Below are 20125 nucleotides of genomic sequence, written 5' to 3' on the forward strand. Positions count from 1 at the left end.
AAATTACCACAGCTCTTGCAAAATGGGTGGCAACTAACTGCAGACCTGTCAGCATGGTAGAAGACTCGGGTCTTAAAGACGTACAGTTGGCATGTTCCGAATTGTGGAATAATGACAGATTCACAATTAGAATATAATTAGAGATAATTAGAATTACAGTAAATAAATAATAAACAAATACAAATCTTGTTCATAAAGCAACTTTCTTTGCATAGATTTGATTCCCAACCAAGATACACTGGTAAGAATTGTTTTCCATTCTTAATATGTACTAAAAAACTGTTCTGAAATGCAAAATAATAGAATAGATAAAATGTGATAAAACATGTGCTTAATCACGATTAACTATAGAAATTCAGCGATTTCAGAAAGTTTCAGAAAAGTTAAAATAATAATAATAATAATAATAATAATAATAATAATAATATTAATATTTAATAATAATATTTTTCCATTTGTTAATTTGGCTCATGTCACATTACTGGTGACTAGGGGTGGGGGGGGAAATCGATACAGCATAGTAACGCTCTATATTCCCGTGGCAATACTGTATCGATACACAGACTCTAAGTATCGATCTGTTATTATGTATGTGTTGGTCAGTTTGTCAGGTTATTTTTGCAATACATTTTTTATTAGCACCTTCAGACATACCAAACAAATTCAACCACATGTAACAGGCAATGTCAGATGGTGCACAGAACAGATAAACACAGATTGAACAAAACAAAAACCCGCTCCTACCCCCCACCCTCTGCGGTCTCAAGGAAAACAAAAGAAAACAAACAAACACAAAAGAAATCACACCTTGCCTAATCGCTCTCCTCTAATTCTTGTCAGGCTGAGGTGACTAATCGAGTTTTTCCATTACATGGTACCTGCTCGCCTGGACTCGACTCAGCCTGGCCCGGCCCGGCTCGGCTCGACCTCGGTGCCCCGTCCTCCATTTTCCATTGCAGATTTAGTACCGCCTCATGCCTGAGGCGAGCGTGGCTGGTCGTCATAGCGACGCTGCAGGAAACTGCTGTGACCTAATGCGACACAGACACAGACACACACACACACACACACACACACACACACACACACACACATACACACACAGAGGTTTGTGGCACTATCTTTGTGGAGACCCGTCATTGACATAATGCATTCCCTAGCCCCTTACCCTAACCTTAACCATCACCACTAAATGCCTAACCTTAACCCTTACCCTCACCCTAACCATAACCTAATTCTAACCCTAATCCTAAAACCAAGTCTTAACCCTTAAACAGACCTTTTCCAGCATTTTGGCCCCACAAAGCTGTCTGGACCCCACATGTATACTGGACTCCCGGTTTTTGGACCCCTATGAATATAGTTAAACAAGCCACACACACACACACACACACACACACACACACACACACACACAGAACGTGGAAGGTGTGTGTTTTTGACTCTCAGCATGTGGCTGTTTGCCAGAAGACACATTTAGTTTCTAAAGAAGCTGGAGGCAGCTAAAAAACACCGCTGGCTAAACTATTTAAAAAATGGCGGGTTTGTTCAGGACACCCCCGTCTGTCGCTAGTAATGATGACCCAGTGATTAGTGACGATTCTCCCCACGACCAATCAGGAGTCTGCAGGTTTTCACGTCACGTGTAGCTCAGCGTAAATTCTTTCAGGAAGACCTAACAATAATCAGTCTCTCCTAAAGCGAATCAGCGCTTGAGGCGCTCTCCTTCTGATAATCCAATCAGGAAAGGCCAAAGATTCCATAGGCCAATCACAGCGTCTCAACACTGTTTAAAAGCACTTTCTCTCCCTATGCTATCAGCTGTCATTTCAGAAGAGCTGTCATTTCAGAAAGGCGTCGTGTTGACAGTCGGACGGCACTTGTTTCCTTACTGTTTTGTACCGTGCTCTGCTGTCTCGCTATGTCGGATTTCTAGTCTGATCCCGCATCGGACCCAAGTCTGGATTTCTTCTCATTGCCAGCGGCAAATCCAGCTTCTTCAGACGTCGTCCGCAGGAGCTCTTGCCTGGCCTCTCTGCCTGTTCCCGTTTCGGCCGGCGCGGCGTCGGAAAGGATCATCCTGCAGCTTCGGGATCAAGGAATCACGGCGGCTCCGGGCTTATCTTCTCCGGAGCTCCGCGAGCTGGCCGCTCAGGTCGGTTGCATTTCGCCGGTTCCCCCGCCTCCTGCTCCCGCGGCGGCTCGCGGTATGAAGCAGTCTGCGAAGGCAGACGCCCCTCCTCGTGCCCTGCCGAAGAGGCGCGGTGCGGGTTCCCTCAGTTTGGCGGCTGCTGCGGCCGTGCCGAGTGGGTCATCTGACACGGCTCTGATTCTCGGTTCTCTTCAATCCCTGGCCGGCTCTCCTCAGTCCATGGACGCAAGGCTGCAGTCCATTGAACGCTCGCCCGCTTTCCTCGGGTCCTCCACCGCCGCCACCGCTGTGGCCTCCATGTCTCTGCCGGCGCACGGTTTTTCTCAGCCGGCCCCTACAGCCCCCGGAGAAGCTGACTTTTCCCTGGCCACCTCTGCTCCGGCCCCGTTCATAGGTAGGCCATATATTCCCGCTGCTGTCAACATTTCTGGGCGCTTGCGGGCGAAAATCCTGCAGGGCAAGGATGTCAACCTGGTGAGCCTAATTCTGCCTTCCCCGGAATGCGAAAAAAATCTGGTGTCCAGGGACGGGTTTTCAGCAGTGTTCAACTCCGCGGATTACAGGTTGTGCAAGGAGCTGTCCATCGGGCAGTTCTTGGTGGCTTTCGGGTTGTTTCGGGACGTTATTTGCTCTGTGTACCCGGATAGGAGGCCGGAACTGGACTCCTACTTAGCGCTAATCGGGGATCTGAATTTGATGTATGGAAGGAATGTGTTCTTCCAATACCACAAGGCGTTCTCCAGTAAGGCTGCGTTGCATCTCGTGCAGTCCAACGTCCGGGTGGACTGGTCCGTGGTGGATCTCGAGCTCCTCGTGATGCTCGTGGGCGGTGCGCAGGTCACTGCGGCGCTCCGGGACACATGGCCGACCTTTTCCCCATGGCGGTTTTTCGCCCCGGCCCCGGTGCCGCTTCTCAGCCCCCTCACCGTGGTTCCCCGCCCGGCGTGCCTTCCCGCGGACGCCAGGTTTCTTAGAATTACAATGCTTGATGTTCCTTCCGTCTCGTTCGTCGCAAGGAATCTCCTTTCTGCGGTCTCCGACCCCGCAACCGTTTCTCGGCTGCTGGCGTCCGAGGTCGATAAGGGGTACGTCATCGTTCCCTTTAGCTCGTCTCCGGTCGCCGTTTTACGCATCAGTCCCATCGGCGTGGCTACTAGGAAGTATTCTGGGAAGAAACGCCTAATCTTTGATTTATCAGCGCCGCACAACGGGCCCGTCGCGAGCATTAATAGTCTTATTCCGCCCATCCCTTTTTCTCTGCATTGTGCCACTGTGGATAACGCCATTAGATTGATCAAGCTAGCGGGGGTTGGCGCCTGGCTCTCCAAGGCAGACATCACCGACGCATTTAAAATAGTGCCCATTCACCTTCGCAGTGGCCCCTCTTTGGTGTTAAGTGGGACTCTAAGTTCTATTTCGGGGTGCATTTAACTTTCGGCTGCCGCAGCAGCCCGTGCATTTTCAACCACGTTTCCGAGGCCCTGTGCTGGATCCTGCTTAACAGGGTGAGGGTGCCCTCGGTGCTTCATTTGCTGGATGATTTTCTTCTTGTAGACCCCCCCCCCCACGATGGCTCCGGCGCGTCCCTGGGCAAACTGCAGCGCTGTTTTGGGTACCTCGGCGTCCCCCTGTCCGAGGCGAAAACCATCGGCCCCGCCACATGCCTGGAGTTTCTAGGCATTACTTTAGATTCTGTAAGCATGAAAGCGTCTCTCCCGCTCGATGAATTGATGCGTGTTCGCAGCATCGCTGCGTCCCACTCTTCTGCCGTCTCCATCTCTAAAAGTGAGTTGCTCTCCCTTCTCGGGCATCTCATTTCGCCATGCGCGTAATCCCGCAGGGGCGCTCGTTTATTTCCCGGTTGCTGGACACAGCATCCTCCGTCTCTCAATTGCACAATCGCGTGTCCCTAGATGACGGGTGCCGCTCCGATTTGCGTTTTTGGTCTCACCTCTTGGAGCATTGGAATGGGGTTTCCTTCTTTTATGATGAGTTGGTGCATTCTTCTGACTCTCTGCGGTTTTTCACCGACACTGCCCCTTCCGCGGGTTTTGGGGGATTTTTTCAGGACCAGTGGTTCGCAGGCCAGAGCTTCCCTCTCTCCAAGAGCTAGCGCTGCATTAAATCTAAACCCCTTGCAACATTATCTAGATTCTTCTAGGATAAAACCTATGATTTTGCCTGGCATACTTTTTCTTTATTTTGCGTAATCATTTGTGTACCTCTCAGACCAGTTCTTGTTAAAAGTATTTGTGCCTTTATATGTTATTGTACCGATACTCGCAACTTCAAGGTGCAGTACACTCGTGGGTTGATTGCAGGTATTCAGTTTCACATAAAATGTTACGATCCATCGTTTCCAAGCCTCCCTTCTAATCAGTCTATAAAATTGCTGTTGAAAGGCGTCTCTAAAGCTCACCCTTCTTCCCCTGACCTCAGGCAGCCTATCACTCTCGGTATTCTACATCAACTAGTGTCGACACTCAGGATAGGGTTTTTTTCCCCTTACATAGACACACTTCTGGAGTCTGTTTTCCTGTTAGCTTTCTACGCATTTCTCAGATGCGGTGAATTTGCTACTCCTTTTAAATCCTTCAACCCCGATAGTGATATCATTTTCTCTGATCTGGCCTTTCACGCTAATCATTACTGGTTACATCTTAAGCATTCTAAACGCGGAGGAGCTTGCTCAGTAGTTGTCGCCCGCACAGATACATTATTTTGCCCATTTAAATCCATGTTGAATTATCTTTCAGCAAGGCCTTCTACTAACTCCCTCGCGCCTCTGTTCATTATTTCGGGGGATTGTCCCTTATCTAAAGGGTGGTTTAAGCAACATCTGGAAGCAGTTCTCCTCAAATCGGAGATGCCTTGTTTCCTTCATGTTTACAGGCCGAGTTGCCGTAACAGCATATAACCGGTGGTGGTGTAATTCTTCAGCTAGCGTTCACTTCGACGGGAATTTTCTGTTCATAGCCTATAGCCTAGTAATTAATGCGTGCTATGTGTCATTCTATGTACTGGGCTATGTTGCGTACCGGCGGAGATGCTGTGTATGCGGCCTTATGTGCCATAACGGCGGATATTCCGTGTTGCCGGCCTGAGTTGCTGAACCAGCGGAGATGCCATGTTTGCCGGCCTGAATTGCCGTACCGGCGGAGATGCCGTGTTTTACCGGCCTGAGTCGCCGATGACGGAAATACGGGCAGTATTTCGAATGCTGTTTCGGTACGGATCACTGTTTTTGCTTTTCTGTTTCAGATCCGTGCCACACAGAGGTAAGCTACATATTTTATAAATAAAATCGTATTTAATTTTCGTGCGTAGGCTACTATTTCCTTCATTTTCCAATTTCAGTCACGTTTTGGGGGTTACATCACGGTTCCCTACCCCTATATATTAAATGTATTAATATATCAAATGTATTAATATAACGATGGAGTTCAATCTCCAATACTATGTTCAAATTATGCTCTTGTTCAATAAAACATTTTGCATATCTGCAAACAGTCTCTCCTGATTGAATTGGTATCGCCTCGGCTCACTTGGAACCTCCACGGAGGTGGCACTAAATAAAGTACCTGTTAGCAGGTACCAGGGACTTTATATCATAATGGAAAACCAAAAAAAGGCGAGTCGAGTTGAGTCGAGCAGGTACCATGTGATGGAAAAACGCCATAAGTCTGATATTTGCGCTGCAGTGAGATGAAGAAACAGAACAATATATCTTTTAGATTAAACAGATGTTGACAAAGTTTCCTTTTGGGGACATCATTTGAAAATAGGGAAAAATTTGGAAAAAAGGTAATATATTGCAATATATTGCAGAATATTGCAATATGTTTAAAATCGTATATATAAATTGTAATATTGTATCGTGAAGCCTCCGGTGATTCCCACCCCTACTGGTGACCACTTCACAGAGCACTTTATGATTATATATGGATATATAGACGGCATTATTCTTCCTCTTTTGCAATGAATTAGCAGTGAGTTGACTTATAGAGGGCTCCAGTTCAAAGTACCTCTTATCAGTACAGAGGCTGGTACAGACTACGGTCCTTGGTCCTGAAACGGTCTGCAGGCCAAGCTCAAACTTGAGACACTTATTTCTTTTAATGATTTTAAACTTAAAATAATTATTGTAGTACCTATTGTTGTTGTTGCTGATTTATTGTTGTTGGATACTTTCTATGTGACCTTGTCACATGGCCAGGTCTTATACTTGCAAAAGAGGTTTTAATCTCAATGTGGTTTCCTAAAATAAAGGTTATATATATTATGACATAGTTATAAAAAACAAGGGACTGATTTGAGCATCCTGCTCTGCATATTTACATAATAATGACACACGTGGAAAGATCAAGGACATGTAGTTTGTGATTGACTGCTTTTATCAGGCAAGTTTCAAGTCTCTGCTCGTCTCAGTCTCTTCAACCATTGACTTGCTTTCTGTTAATAAAGGCATTTGAAGAAGCCAGACCTGTTGTGAGATGGTTCAACACGCAGCAGATGGTGGATGGAGACTTTGGATCCACTCAGGTAACACAGACCGCTCTCTCCATCTTCATTCCTGCAGCTTTTGTTAGCTCATAACCTATTTTTCTTCTAAATCTTGTTCCCGTCCTCCACTTGTTCTCTCTCTCTAGGCTACTATAATGGTGTACCAGGCTATAGCAGAGTACTGGACTAGTGCTAAAGAACCAGAGTATGATCTGAATGTGGACATCGTTTTGCTGGGCAGGTCAAAGCCTGACAAGTTCAAGTTCAACAGGGACAACCACTACACCACCAGAACAACTAAAGTCAGAAAACACACACACACACACACACACACACACACACACACACACACACACACACACACACACACACACACAAACAAACACATAGTGGCTCATTAAAATCATCATTCTTGATGTTCTCTGTCTGTTTGTCTGTGTGTGTGTGTGTGTGTGTGTGTGTGTGTGTGTGTGTGTGTGTGGTCGCTCTGTGTGTGTGTGTCTCTGTGTGTGTGTGTGTGTGTGTGTGTGTGTCTGTGTGTGTGTCTCTCTGTGTGTGTGTGTGTGTGTGTCTCTCTGTGTGTGTGTGTGTGTGTGTGTGTGTGTGTGTGTGTGTGTGTGTGTGTGTGTGTGTGTCCCACAGATCAATGCTATAAACCAGAATGTGACGGTAATTGCCACGGGTACAGGAGAAGCAACGGTGAAAGTAAGTACAAGTTATAATTGTTCTGAGTTGATCACTGATGTCTCTTTTTTGTATCTCAGAAGACACCAAATACTTGTTTAATCTTGTATTTACAAAACAGATGTCTATGAGTTCATCACATATAAAGATGCTCTTGTATCTGTCTGCCAGATGGTGTCTCTGTATTACGCTCTGCCTAAAGAAAAGGAAAGTGACTGTCAGAAGTTTAACCTGTCAGTGCAGCTCCTGCCAGGTAATTTGGTCTTTCTGTCTCTTTCTTTATTCATCGTTATATGTTGTTTACAGAAACGAATAAACAAAATATTCAATTATATACATTATTTTGCTCCTACAGAGAAAATGGATGAGGACGAGAAAATATACAAGCTGAAAATAGAGTTTTTGTGAGTTTAATCAAGAAGTCATGAGTGAAAGTGTTGTTGTCTTGATGTTAAAATCTTTTCATGCTGTTGTTTAATTATTCCATCCATTCTGTGTACAGTTATAAGAACAAAGAGAGGGATGCATCCATGTCAATCCTGGATATCAGCTTGTTAACTGGCTTCACCGCTAACACAGATGACCTGGACTTAGTAAGAACATACAAATACATTATATATACAATACATATAATACATTATATATACAATACATATATATATATATATATATATATATATATATATATATATATATATATATATATATATATATATAAATATATACACAAATATATATATATATAAATATATACACAAATATATATATATATATATATAAACACACATATATATACATTAGGGCTGTCAAAATAACGCGTTAATTTCAATTAATAAATCTGACAAAAAATAACGCATTAAAAACATTAACGCAGATTAATCCATTCCATATTGACGTTTGCATACAGACAAAAATCTGGTGCGCTTCTCTCTGATGCTCTAAAACAGACGTTACAGGAAACACAAACACCGCTGCACGGGACGCTAGTTAAAGGAGAACTCGCTATACTTTTTTGAGTACTGTCTATAGCAAAAACCACAAGCCGAATTGGTGCTAGCAACATGGAGCTTCTGTAGCTAATGCCCAGAGCTCCCGTTAGCTAAAACAGCAGTTATGGGGGCATAAGCTAAAGAGTGCCTTTGTGCCTCTTAACAGACTCAAAATGCTATTAAAATGTCTGTGCAACATGAACAGGGCCCTTACATGACAACAAGATGTGTTTAGCAACTTAGCCATTGTTGAAATTCACCTACCCTGTTAGCTGCTAGCTGCCATCTGGGATAAGTGAGTGTGTTCAGCCAGGCTCCGGTAATAATCATCACGCTGCAGTCCCGTGTGTATTTGTAACATAAATATCCATTTAGTGTGCAATCCATCTGGACTTGGTGAGTAGGAGTCTTGTCCGTGTCGATCGTTGTGGTTTCCTTAGCCGGACTAGCATGCCCGGCCGGCGTCCCTGCCTCTGCTTCCTCCCCGCCCTCCTGGCTTCACACAGCCGACAACAATCCAACGAGCGCCCGCTGGTCTGGTGGATGTCTCCCAGAAGACCGTTCAAGCCTTCGCTGCGAAAAATTTTATTTTATTTCCCCCTCAAAAATAGGTAATTGAGCACTGTAGTGGTTCTGACCATATTAGTGACTATGCTACATGGAAACGGACCAAATTATGTTTGGGTCCTGTACAGTAAAATAGTGTTTTAGACGGCTAGCTGTAGTATTGCTAAGTGGGAATTCAGTTGTAGCAGGAAAAAGGTAATTCATCTAAAAATAAAAGGAACAGGAAGAAGAAATATCTTATGGTACCTGTCACTTAAATAAAACACACACAAAAAAAAGAAACAAAAAAAAAAACAGCTGTTTCATGAGTGAATCAAACCCAGTCCTCACCCCAAACACCAAAAGTTATCAGTACTACCTATCTTTACATTTATTTATCATCATTTTAAGCGTAGTAGTCATCATTTTTCTTATAACATTCCTGTATTTTTTTCTTATACAAGTTCTTAAATTTACACAGTTGCAGCACTTCAGTTCACGGTCCAAGGTATTCCACAGTTTAACTCCGTAAATGGACAAACACTTCCGTTTTTGTGTAGTACGTGCGAAAAGAGTTTTAAAATGATATTGCCTTCTATGGCCATCTTCCTCTGATACAGGAGTAAATAAATTTTGTATAACCATAGGCAAAACTCTCTGCTTAGCTCTCCACATAAAAATTAAAATCTTCCAATCAACCAAATCTTTGAATTTTAGAAGTCCAGATTTTATAAATAAACTATTAGTGTGTTCTCTGTAGCCTGTCTTATTGATAATCCTTAATGCTTTTTTTCTGTAACAAAAACAGAGTTTTTGTATTAGTAGGGTATGTATTTCCCCAAATTTCTATGCAATATCCAAAATATGGGAGTATTAAGGAATTGTACAACATAAGCAACGTAGAATAATCTAAAACATCTTTAACTTTATACAAGATCCCAATACTTTTGCAAACTTTACTCTTAATATAAACTATGTGATCTTTCCAATTCAATTTCTCATCCAGAATAACACCTAAAAATTTTTATCTCATTAACTCTTTCAATATCAGTTCCTTCAATTGTTATTCTTACATTTTCATTCTTTTTACAATTACCAAAAATCATGTATTTAGTTTTAGTTTTTATATATATACACACACACACACACACACACATATATATATATATATATATATATATATATATATATATATATATATATATATCTATCTATCTATCAGTCAGTGTTTATGGTTGAGAGGAACAACATGTTTTAGAAAGGTATCTGTGTGTGTGTGTGTGTGTGTGTGTGTGTGTGTGTGTGTGTGTGTGTGTGTGTTTAGTTGTCTAAAGGAAAAGCCCGCATATTTTCAAAATATGAGATGAACACAGACCTGTCAGAAAGAGGCTCACTCATCATCTACGTGGATAAGGTTAGCCTTCACTGTTTCCTTCCTCTGGACTATTTCTCTCTGCCTTGTTCTTCCTTTCATCTCTATCTCTCATTGGTCCACAGGTTTCTCACAAACGACCAGAGGAGATCACTTTTAGGATCCATCAGAAGCTGAAAGTGGGAGTCTTACAACCAGCTGCTGTGTCTGTCTACGAATACTATGACCGTGAGTCTCAGAGACACTTTGAACACATGTGATGCCTCCGTGTGCATTGCTGCCAATAGGCCTATTATATGTCACGTAACAACTGAAGACCGGAAGACCGTCTCTGAGTGGGGATACAGCTCTTCTGGTTAGCTTTTTACAATGGCGGAGCCCAATAGATACTGCTGGACCAAGTCTCTCCGCTACCTGCCTGAAGTCACCTACCACCATGTGGTTGGGATTGTACATGGAGACAGACACACACACACACACACACACACACACACACACACACACACAAAATGGCCAACAAGTTTGATTTCAGACACACTTCTAGCTTCTACAGGAGCAGAAACCTTCATTACACGACTACGTAGACATTATGGGATGGTTTAGACTTTATGGGATGGTTTAGACATTATGGCTGATAATCTAAATCCTTACGGGGAAAGGGACTGTTGACAGGAAGTTCTGATTCCCTACTCCACGTTCCGGAAACAGGAAGTGTGACATAGGCCTATTGATGTCAGAGTAGATAACGTGGGATAAGCAGGCATTTTTACATTTTCAAATAATTGAATGTACATTTTCTGAAATCTCTCTTTCCCATTTGCAGAAACACATTGCGTCAAATTCTACCATCCAGAGAGGACAGCTGGAAAGCTACAGCATCTCTGTACAAGTGACGTATGCAAATGTGCAGAAGGTAACCAGGATGATGTCAAACTGACCTAATCCGTTGTCTGTAAACATACAATTGTTATAGCTGAAATTCTTGAACAAACACCTAAACCCAACACTAACATGGTGCTTCATAGAGATAAAGCATTGTGTCAGGTGGAATACAGGGAATGGTGGACCCAAATGCAAAGAGCGCAGGTAAGGGTATGTTGAGCAGAGGATTTATTAAACAAAAGCAAATTTCATACCAACAGAGGAAGTCCAGAATGCAGCCGGCAAAACAAATTCCAAAATGTGGATCAAACAAATGAACAGGATATCCAAAAGGAACGTAGAGATAACAGATAGAACTAGATAGAATCAGAATACACAAACAGTACATGCCACAACAGAACATAATGACCTGACACAAGACGAGGGAAACACGATGGCCGTTTCTCAATCTGTGTCTTCTATTGACTTGTGTTCTTGTGTCCCTGTGAAATGTGTTGCCAAAGTACTGTTCCAATACACAAGTTCACATTTCACCAAGAACAGTTAAGATTCCCGGAAATGTTCTTGACACGCCCATTTTACCGAGGATGCATTGGTTGGTAACTTGTATGAACTTCGCAGCACCCGTATCCCAACATTCATTTTGGCATTCAATGATGGTCGGGTTTCCGGTACATAGACAGACCAAAAACGGGACAATTTTAACAATTTTCACCATCTTATTCAGTACTAAATTCACTTCTGAGAACGTTTTAGGTGAGAAATGAATGGTTTAGCTTTCGAATATAGGCAGTCTTGCGAAAATCTTTGCCGAATTGACAATTTGCTCCAAAGTTTTCGGAGTTGAGGAGCTCCATGAAGTGAGGCGACAGCCAGCATTCGCCTGCCCAGGCCGCTAGCTCGTCGCTGGGCCATGACTGGCTCAGAGACCCCGCTGTAAGCTGGAGGTCTCTCACTGTCTCTCTCTCTCACACACACACACACACACACACACACACACACACACACACACACACACACACACACACACCTACACACCTATACACACACACACACACACACACACACACACACACACACACACACCTACACACACCCGCTGTAAGCTGGAGGTCCGCTCTCGTAAATCAGAGGCTTTTATTTCGCCGTTGACGGTTCGTTTGTTTAAATATCACAACACATGTCCATCATAAGATTAACGGGAACCTGTGGTTAACTGTCTTTATGGAGTTAAACTCCACAAGCACACACACACACACACACACGCACCGCAGCTTCACACACACAGCGCAGCAGGCAGAGGCGGGAGAGAGAGATATACCCGTTTCTTTTCGGGAGACTTGTTTAAATGATGCCATAGGCTATACATTAGATTTAGTATTTAGTTCATATTTTTTTGGTGTATTTGTTTTCTGATTTATTAGAAGTTGAGTTTCAGTCTGTATGATACATGAACAGTTGTACATAAAGTGATAACATGCTATGACATGTTATGTAGACTAAAGGGGAGACACCAACCTTTATAATTTGAATTGCTAATTTCCATCTGTTGTCCCTGGGCATATAGCCTACAGTGCACTACAATAATATAGAAATGATAATTCCACATAACACTAACAGGAACACATAGGACACACCAGTGCATGCCTACTTCTTTTTTTAATTTAAACTGACTTAAACTTATACACTAATAATAGTAGGGATCACGTTCCACTCTTTTGAATAAGTTAGGGCTGTTTGAGCTAAACCATTTTATATTTTTCAATATTATTGCAATAGTTGTAGCATTATGAGGTTTTCTTGTCCGGAGATTGTTTTAATACAACGTGGTTATATTGTTGTGGTTTTTATTTCTAGCTGTTATTTTGGAGCCCTGCAGGTAGCCTCTGTGCTGGGGGGGTTGAGCAATAACAGGAAGAACGCATTGTCTCATGCTACGTTTACACGTGGTCGGCTATTTTCATAAACGGACATTTCAACCGCTCCGTTTTCAAAAATACCATCGTGCACAGAACAAGTGTTCGTTTACATGTACGTGTGTATATATATGCCGTCAATGCCGTCAAGAGCACGCCACACCTGTAGGTGGCAGTGTAACGAGAAGCTCAAGCCCACGTTAGCCAATCAGAATCCCGACAATAGCAACAACGGCAACGAATCACTTCCTCTCTCTTCTCTTCCTCACTTCCTCGGCTGCCTAAACCTCCGTTTGTATCAGTTTACATGCAAACGTGCAAACAAAGTTTTCCAAAATCTCCACTTTGGCCAGTTTTTAGAAATAATCGTTTTCTGTGATAAAAACTGGGTTTTTGTGTAAATGAGAGGCCAAACCACAGGAAAATATCTGCGTCTTCCCTTCGTGTAAACGGGGCTTCAAACTGTTAACAGTGTTTTCTGTGCTTGTGAACTTGCGAGTTAATTCTTCCAAGAACAACCAGCAACAACGTTCTCCCCAAGAACACAAGTCCGTTCCTGCATTCTTGAGATTGAGAAATGCCAAAAGACTAAATACACAGGGTAACGAGGTAACAAGAGACAGGTGACCCAAGGGCTGAGAAACAGGTGAAACACATTAGGGCTGGGCAGATCAAAAAAAGCGGGAAAACACAAGGCAGGAAGTAAAACAAGACAAGACAGAAAACCAGACTACCAAAATAAAAGAGGAAACAAACATACAACAGAAACATACAACCATGACACATTAATCCATCATGTGGGGCTTATCATCATGCATTGTCTGTAAACTGCAGCAATGTATTATTGTACCTCAATAAAGATTGAGCACGCAGCCGTTCCGCAGACGTTCTGCATTCAGTGAAAATCCGGAGTAAAATCGTCACATCCTCACCAGGATGGCTGCGCCCGTAACGACTCATAGCAGATGGGTGATGTTACACATGCTCTATATATATATACATATATACTAGGGCTGTCAATCGATTAAAAAAATTAATCTAATAAATTACATACTCTGTGATTAATTAATCTAAATTAATCGCATACATAATTTTTGCCCGGTGCCTTAACCGATACTTTTTAAGAAAGTAAAAAAAATAAAAAAAAATAAGAAGGGTACTAAACAACAGTCTGCAACATTAAAGAACGGCTTGTTCATTGCTAAGGCCATGTGGTCAAAATTAAATGATTTAATAATAATGTATAACAATAACAATAACTTATTTCACTAGTAAATTGCTGTTGAACGACAAAAACAACCACTAGATGGGAAAAGGGCATTTACAATAACTTCAAATGCACCACGAGGCTGTAGTTTACCAGTTTCATTGAACGCACCGTCTGTGTTTTTCTGACAACAGCTGCAGATTGTTACATCCTGGTGTTGAATCCTCTACAGTGAAATACAGTCACACTTTACACCGTTTAGCATTGTAACCGTGTTTTAGACTACACCACTGGGCTGTACCTATGTACAGCAGCACTTTTGGGCTAAATGCTAATATGCTCAAAATGACAATGCTGACATGCTGTCACATCTTAGTTGGAAATGTCATTCATTTTGCAGTTGTTGAGCCATGAACATGAACATTGCACAAATTAAGATTTTTAAAAAAGCATTTCATTAAAAGAAAAAAAATGTCAGAACATCACACAAGTGATGACAGTGTACCTAGGAAAATAATCTAATTTAATGGCAATCCGTCAAATAGTTGTTGAGACGTGTTACTAAAAGCTAAAAATGTCGCTACATGATAAGTCAGGGAATCACCAAAGTCATTCAAATTTATCCTCTGGGATCCTTCGTATCTCTATCGGATATTATGGAAATCGATCCTTTAGTTGTTGAGATTCTTCCATCTGGACCAAAGTTGTGGGATCACTGACAGACAGACAGGGTCACTATTAGTGGCAAACTTTGCTTACTTGTCAGCCGCTGCAGCCTCTTCCTCCACAGGCAAGAGTATGGTGCGAACGTGGGCACGTACTTCAGATTCAGTTCATCATTGTTCTCGTTTTTTTTAACGCTTCCTCATTCAGATCCATTCAATTCTGAATAAACAAACACTGCAGTTTACATGCTTCGTCCTTGTTGCATTATTCATTACGATTTCTGTAGTTTAAACAACTCTGAATTGTAGTTGAGAACATCAGTTATAACGGCCCACGATTTAAAAAAGTGTCTGGTTTAAATCGGGCTCGGGCTCATAATTACAGTTAATGTGCCGGGCCGGGCCGGGCCGGGCTCGGACACAACGTGCTCGGGCTCGGGTAGGGTCGGGCTTGATTTTTTTGGGCCCGATCTAAGCTTTACTTCAGAGCTACAGAGGACAATGTATAAGCATTTTCTCAGGCTGAGTAGTACTACTTGAGATGGTACAGTATACTGTACATCCAATAGAGTGCCTTTTTAAGATCTGGTGAAGGAGATGGCTGTGGAATTAAAACATTTTTAGTAAATCACCAGATTGTAAATTGTTAAATAATCATCACAATGTTCCATCAAGGCAACAAGCACCTGCAGGATCAAGTATTGTCAGAGCAGCGGGCTAGCTAAAGAATAGCTCGTTATAATACTTAAAAAACAACTCACTAACATACTTAAATTGTGTATCAGATACAGTTGCACTCACCCATCAACCCATCCACAGTAGAGGATGGATACCCAACCCGAGCCCGACGGGACCCATACATTTAAACAGAGATGGTACAAATACTTCGTTACTGTACTCAAGTAGATTTTTCAGATATTTTTACTTTACTATATTTTTTTGTGGCGACTTTTTACTTTTACTCCTTACATTTTAACATGAATATCGGTACTTTCTACTCCTTACATTTTACAAAATTGGCTCGTTACTTTAGTTTTGTACAAGAGGTCGTCATGTCGGAGAATAGCACAGACACAGCCTCACGGAGCAAAAAGAAAAAGAGACTAGCTGTCCGGAGGATAATCAGTTGAGATCATGTGTGTGCATCCTTAAGAACTATAAGTCGTATAACTTATGTTGTCAGTTCATTTAAGCCTGTTGTTGTATTGGTCTATAGTTCTTGCAAATTTAAAGTAAGTTAGCTAGTGATTTTGTTGTTTGTGTTCTTCACCTGGTTGCACGTTGCTTGATCTTAATAAAGCATCAAAAGAGAGAAGTTGTCTCCGTCCGTGTTTTAACAGACACACCTGGGGCGAAGTTGGAATCCAGAATCAGCTTTAAATACAGTCCTAATCTAGTCCTCACTAACAAGTTTCAAATAATTTCACTGGCGTTATCGTTATTTTTGCGTCATCAATACCACATTCAATCTAATTGGATGGGAATATACTGTACGTTGCACTTGACCCACCACTGCAAGACGACTCGACAGATTCGGCGGCATTCTGCATTCATTCGCGGCAAATCATTGTGGCTTGATGGTGGTAACGTTAGCACATAGTAGTAGTATGGATGGCAACATGATTGAAAATGAAGAAATCGGCAGACAAGCAGCATGACATCCTTGGCCTTATCTGAGAGAGATGTTTGAGATAGTAGGCATCAAGAATGACTCCTGGCCAATGTGCTGCGCAACTCTTAAAGTATGGGGAACTTCTTAATTAATGTCTGTTTAGTAATTCATATTTTATCCTTTATTTTCTTTCCAGAAGCCATATTTGAGCGCGCACACACACACACACACACACACACACACACACACACACACACACACACACACACACACACACACACACATACACACACACACACACACACACACATACATGTAGATTCCTTTAAATGTTAAGGAGAAGATTAAAAAAAAGAGAAACTGGATCTGTGAATTCTCACAGAATCACAACTGAATTCATATCTTGCTACTCAGTCAGAATCTTATTAACCTGAAGTCCCAGTCTCTGTCACAATAATCATATAAGTCATGTTTTAGGCCTATTGCCAGACATCCATTGAAAATGTAGGCAATGGCATATAAAGAGCCTTTTCTCCATGTCCACTGAAGTTTCTCAGCTTGACCTCTAGTAACATTAGGGTGGTCCAGGTATCTTTAGGTTGTCATTCGCAAAGCTACTTTTACTTTTATACTTTAAGTACATTTCCAAGCCTGTACTTTGTTACTTTTACTTGAGTAAATAAGTTAAATCAGTACTTCTACTTTTACCAGAGTAGTTTTTAACACAGGTATCTGTACTTCTACTTGAGTACAGGAAGTGAGTACTTTTGCCATCTCTGCATTTAAAACAGCTTATTATGGAGGTAGGTAGCCAATGGACCTGGTTGACTTGATGCAAAGGTTTGTTTTTGTGATTAAAGTAAATTTAAAATATTACCCTAACATCCGTCTTCCTGTGTGCGGAAATTTGTTTATGTAGCTGTGACAATGAAACACGTGCATATTAGGCTACTGGCACGCGCCTGTGTTAACGTGAGCTTGTTGCCCCGTGTGAGCTGATGACCTCATCTGTTGACATTTCTGAATGTCTTCCTACAGCTGCTTAATAAAAGATTTCCACACAAACAAACGTACATGTGTCATTAGTATGAGAACAAAATGAGATTTTAACTGTGTCGGGCTCGGACATAAATATCTTAATGTCTGTCGGACGCAGGCCGGTCTCAGACAAAAACATGTGGCCCAATCCGCACTCTAATCCACACACATCCACATGTGCTTTTTTGATCAGTTGTGTATTTATGTTGTGCCTATTGTGTATTTCCAGAGGACTGCAGTATGCAGAACAAGGAGAAAATCACCAATGATCAGCGAACAGCTAAGGTCTGTGAGAGTACACAGACCAGCATAATAGATTTTGGTAAGAGAGTGTGAATGGATTGTATTTATAAAGCACCTTTATCCCAAAAAATGTTTGTATGTTAGTGTGAGTAAGTCAGCTTACAGTCTGCTAACAACTTGTCTGTCCCCAGTGTACAAAGTGAAACTGGAAAGTTTTGAAGAAGATTTGTCCGCTGACATTTACAAAGGGAAGGTACTGGAAGTCATCAAAGAAGGTATTTATCTTTGAACTGCCTGAAATGTACAAGACACTGATGTTTTTCCAAGGTCCCTTAAAGGTGATAGTGACATAATTTGTTTCTGAAATGGTTTGGGCACATTGAATCACAATGATGTTTCCAATCAGACAGAAACATGATTGTTCAAAATGCACTTAATTGCTTTCTTGCAGAGAGTATTGAGAATGAAGCGACCTCTAGCAGCCAGCTAACTTAGCTTGCATTGTCAGGCAACCAGCGGACACTCCAGAGGTTATTGGTCCTGGCCAAGAAATTGACCAGTTGACCCCCTTATGAAATACAAATTGTCGGGTGCCTGGGTAGCTCACCTGGAAGAGCGCGCGCCCATATATAGAGGCTTACTCCTCGATGCAGCGGGCCTGGGGTTTGACTCCGCCCTGCGGCCCTTTGCTGCATGTCGTTCCCCCCCTATATATATATATATATATATATATATTGCAACTTGTCGTTTTGTTGTACGGATTAAACAAACAAAAATAGAAGTGCTGGTAGGTGGATTTAGTTCTTTGTGCAGAGCCAGGCTAGCCGTTTTCCCCTGTTTTCAGTCTTCGTGCTAAGCTAAGTTGCATGTAAGCTACGCAGTCATAAGAGTGGTTTCATTAGAGGTATCAATCTAACTCTCGGCAAGAAGGCAAATAAGTATTTCCCCAAATGTCCAACTATTTCTTTAAGCATGATTTCACTGAGAATGTGAGAATACAACACAAATGTTTTGTACTGCACCGTTAGCTATTTTAATCCTTACCTTTTCTCTGTTCTCCTATACTTGAATTACAGGAACTCTTGATGTGGGTCCTCAGGATAAACAGCGCACATTCCTCCGTTATCCCCACTGCCGGGGGTCTTTAGATCTGGAGACGGGCAAAACCTACCTTATCATGGGCACGTCCAAAGATATTGACAAAGATGACCATCGATCGTAAGTTTGTTCTTTGTGTGAATGTGTGTGGAGTTTGCATTTCAACATTTTTACTGTTTTCTGTTAGTAAATCAAAGCCTTTCTTGTACTCGAGTGTGTGTTACTGTCACTATTGATAGTGATTGTGGGAAGAGGTGAAGCGGCTTTTAACCCTCGTGTTGTTTTCCTGTCGATCATGCAACTTTTGGTTTTTCTGGGTCAAAATTAAAAAAAATTGGTCATCTTTTGCAACACTTTTGTAGCTTTTCTCATCGTTTTTTTTACTTATTGCAACTGTTTTGTCACTTTCCCCAACGTTTTTGCCGATGTTTTTATGCTTTTTTTTGACATTTTTGTCACTTTTTTCAACGTTCTTTTATCAATTATTTTTTCAAATGCTATAAAATTGAATTAAACACCCAAATTCAATGAAAGTAGTGAAGTGATCATTTATTTTCTTTGTGAAAAGCGTTGTATGGAACCGTCCACGTTATGTTTTTTGACAATTTGGTTGAAAGAAACCAATATTTCTGATGTAGAAACTTTGTGAAAATGGGTCAAATGTGACCCGAGGACAACAGGAGGGATAATGTTGTTTAACAGTGTTACAGATGTGTATTTTTCACTGTGCAGGTATCAGTATGTGCTTGGAGAGAGAACCTGGATCGAGTACTGGCCTACAGAAGCGGAGTGTCAAACCCAGGAACACAGAATTACCTGTTTGGGCATGGAGGAGATGGTTCAACAGTACCAACACTTTGGGTGTCAGCAGTAATGAAACTCAACACAAGAAAATGTTAATGTTAAATTGTTTTTATTTTGCATCATTCTTATTATGTAAAACATTCCCTGCTATGGGATATGATGGCTTACAATGTTGCACTGTATTGATTTAAATGTAATGGTCTTAAAGATGCAGTAGGTAAGACTTATAAAACTAACTTTCTTCTGCTGAGACATAAGTCCTCTTATCCTTGATATATTCTTAAAATGGTAATAGGCTGATTTTGTAATTGTCTTAATGTGGATGTTGAAATTCAGGTCTGGGTCCATGACTACACCAAGATTTTTTGCTTTGTCTGTTGTTTCCAACATTGCTGCTTGAAGCTGAGTGCTGAC

General features: G+C 41.8%; 1 protein-coding gene across 1 annotated transcript in view; it reads left to right on the forward strand.

The window, feature by feature from the left end:
- Positions 1-19808, forward strand: part of LOC116063552 (complement C3-like) — a 65699-nt gene extending 45891 nt beyond the window's left edge. Inside the window, exons 21-33 of the mRNA XM_036005787.1 lie at positions 6617-6694; positions 6802-6957; positions 7298-7360; positions 7511-7592; positions 7695-7743; positions 7842-7932; positions 10199-10288; positions 10372-10474; positions 11070-11159; positions 17796-17888; positions 18001-18084; positions 18886-19027; positions 19640-19808. Of these exons, the coding sequence (XP_035861680.1) occupies positions 6617-6694; positions 6802-6957; positions 7298-7360; positions 7511-7592; positions 7695-7743; positions 7842-7932; positions 10199-10288; positions 10372-10474; positions 11070-11159; positions 17796-17888; positions 18001-18084; positions 18886-19027; positions 19640-19781 (1263 nt within the window). The 3' untranslated portion in view covers positions 19782-19808. The remainder of the gene's footprint in view (positions 1-6616; positions 6695-6801; positions 6958-7297; positions 7361-7510; positions 7593-7694; positions 7744-7841; positions 7933-10198; positions 10289-10371; positions 10475-11069; positions 11160-17795; positions 17889-18000; positions 18085-18885; positions 19028-19639) is intronic.
- The last annotated feature ends 317 nt before the right edge of the window (positions 19809-20125 follow it).

Source organism: Sander lucioperca, chromosome 10 (genome assembly GCF_008315115.2).
Source record: "Sander lucioperca isolate FBNREF2018 chromosome 10, SLUC_FBN_1.2, whole genome shotgun sequence".
Lineage (NCBI taxonomy): Eukaryota > Metazoa > Chordata > Actinopteri > Perciformes > Percidae > Sander > Sander lucioperca.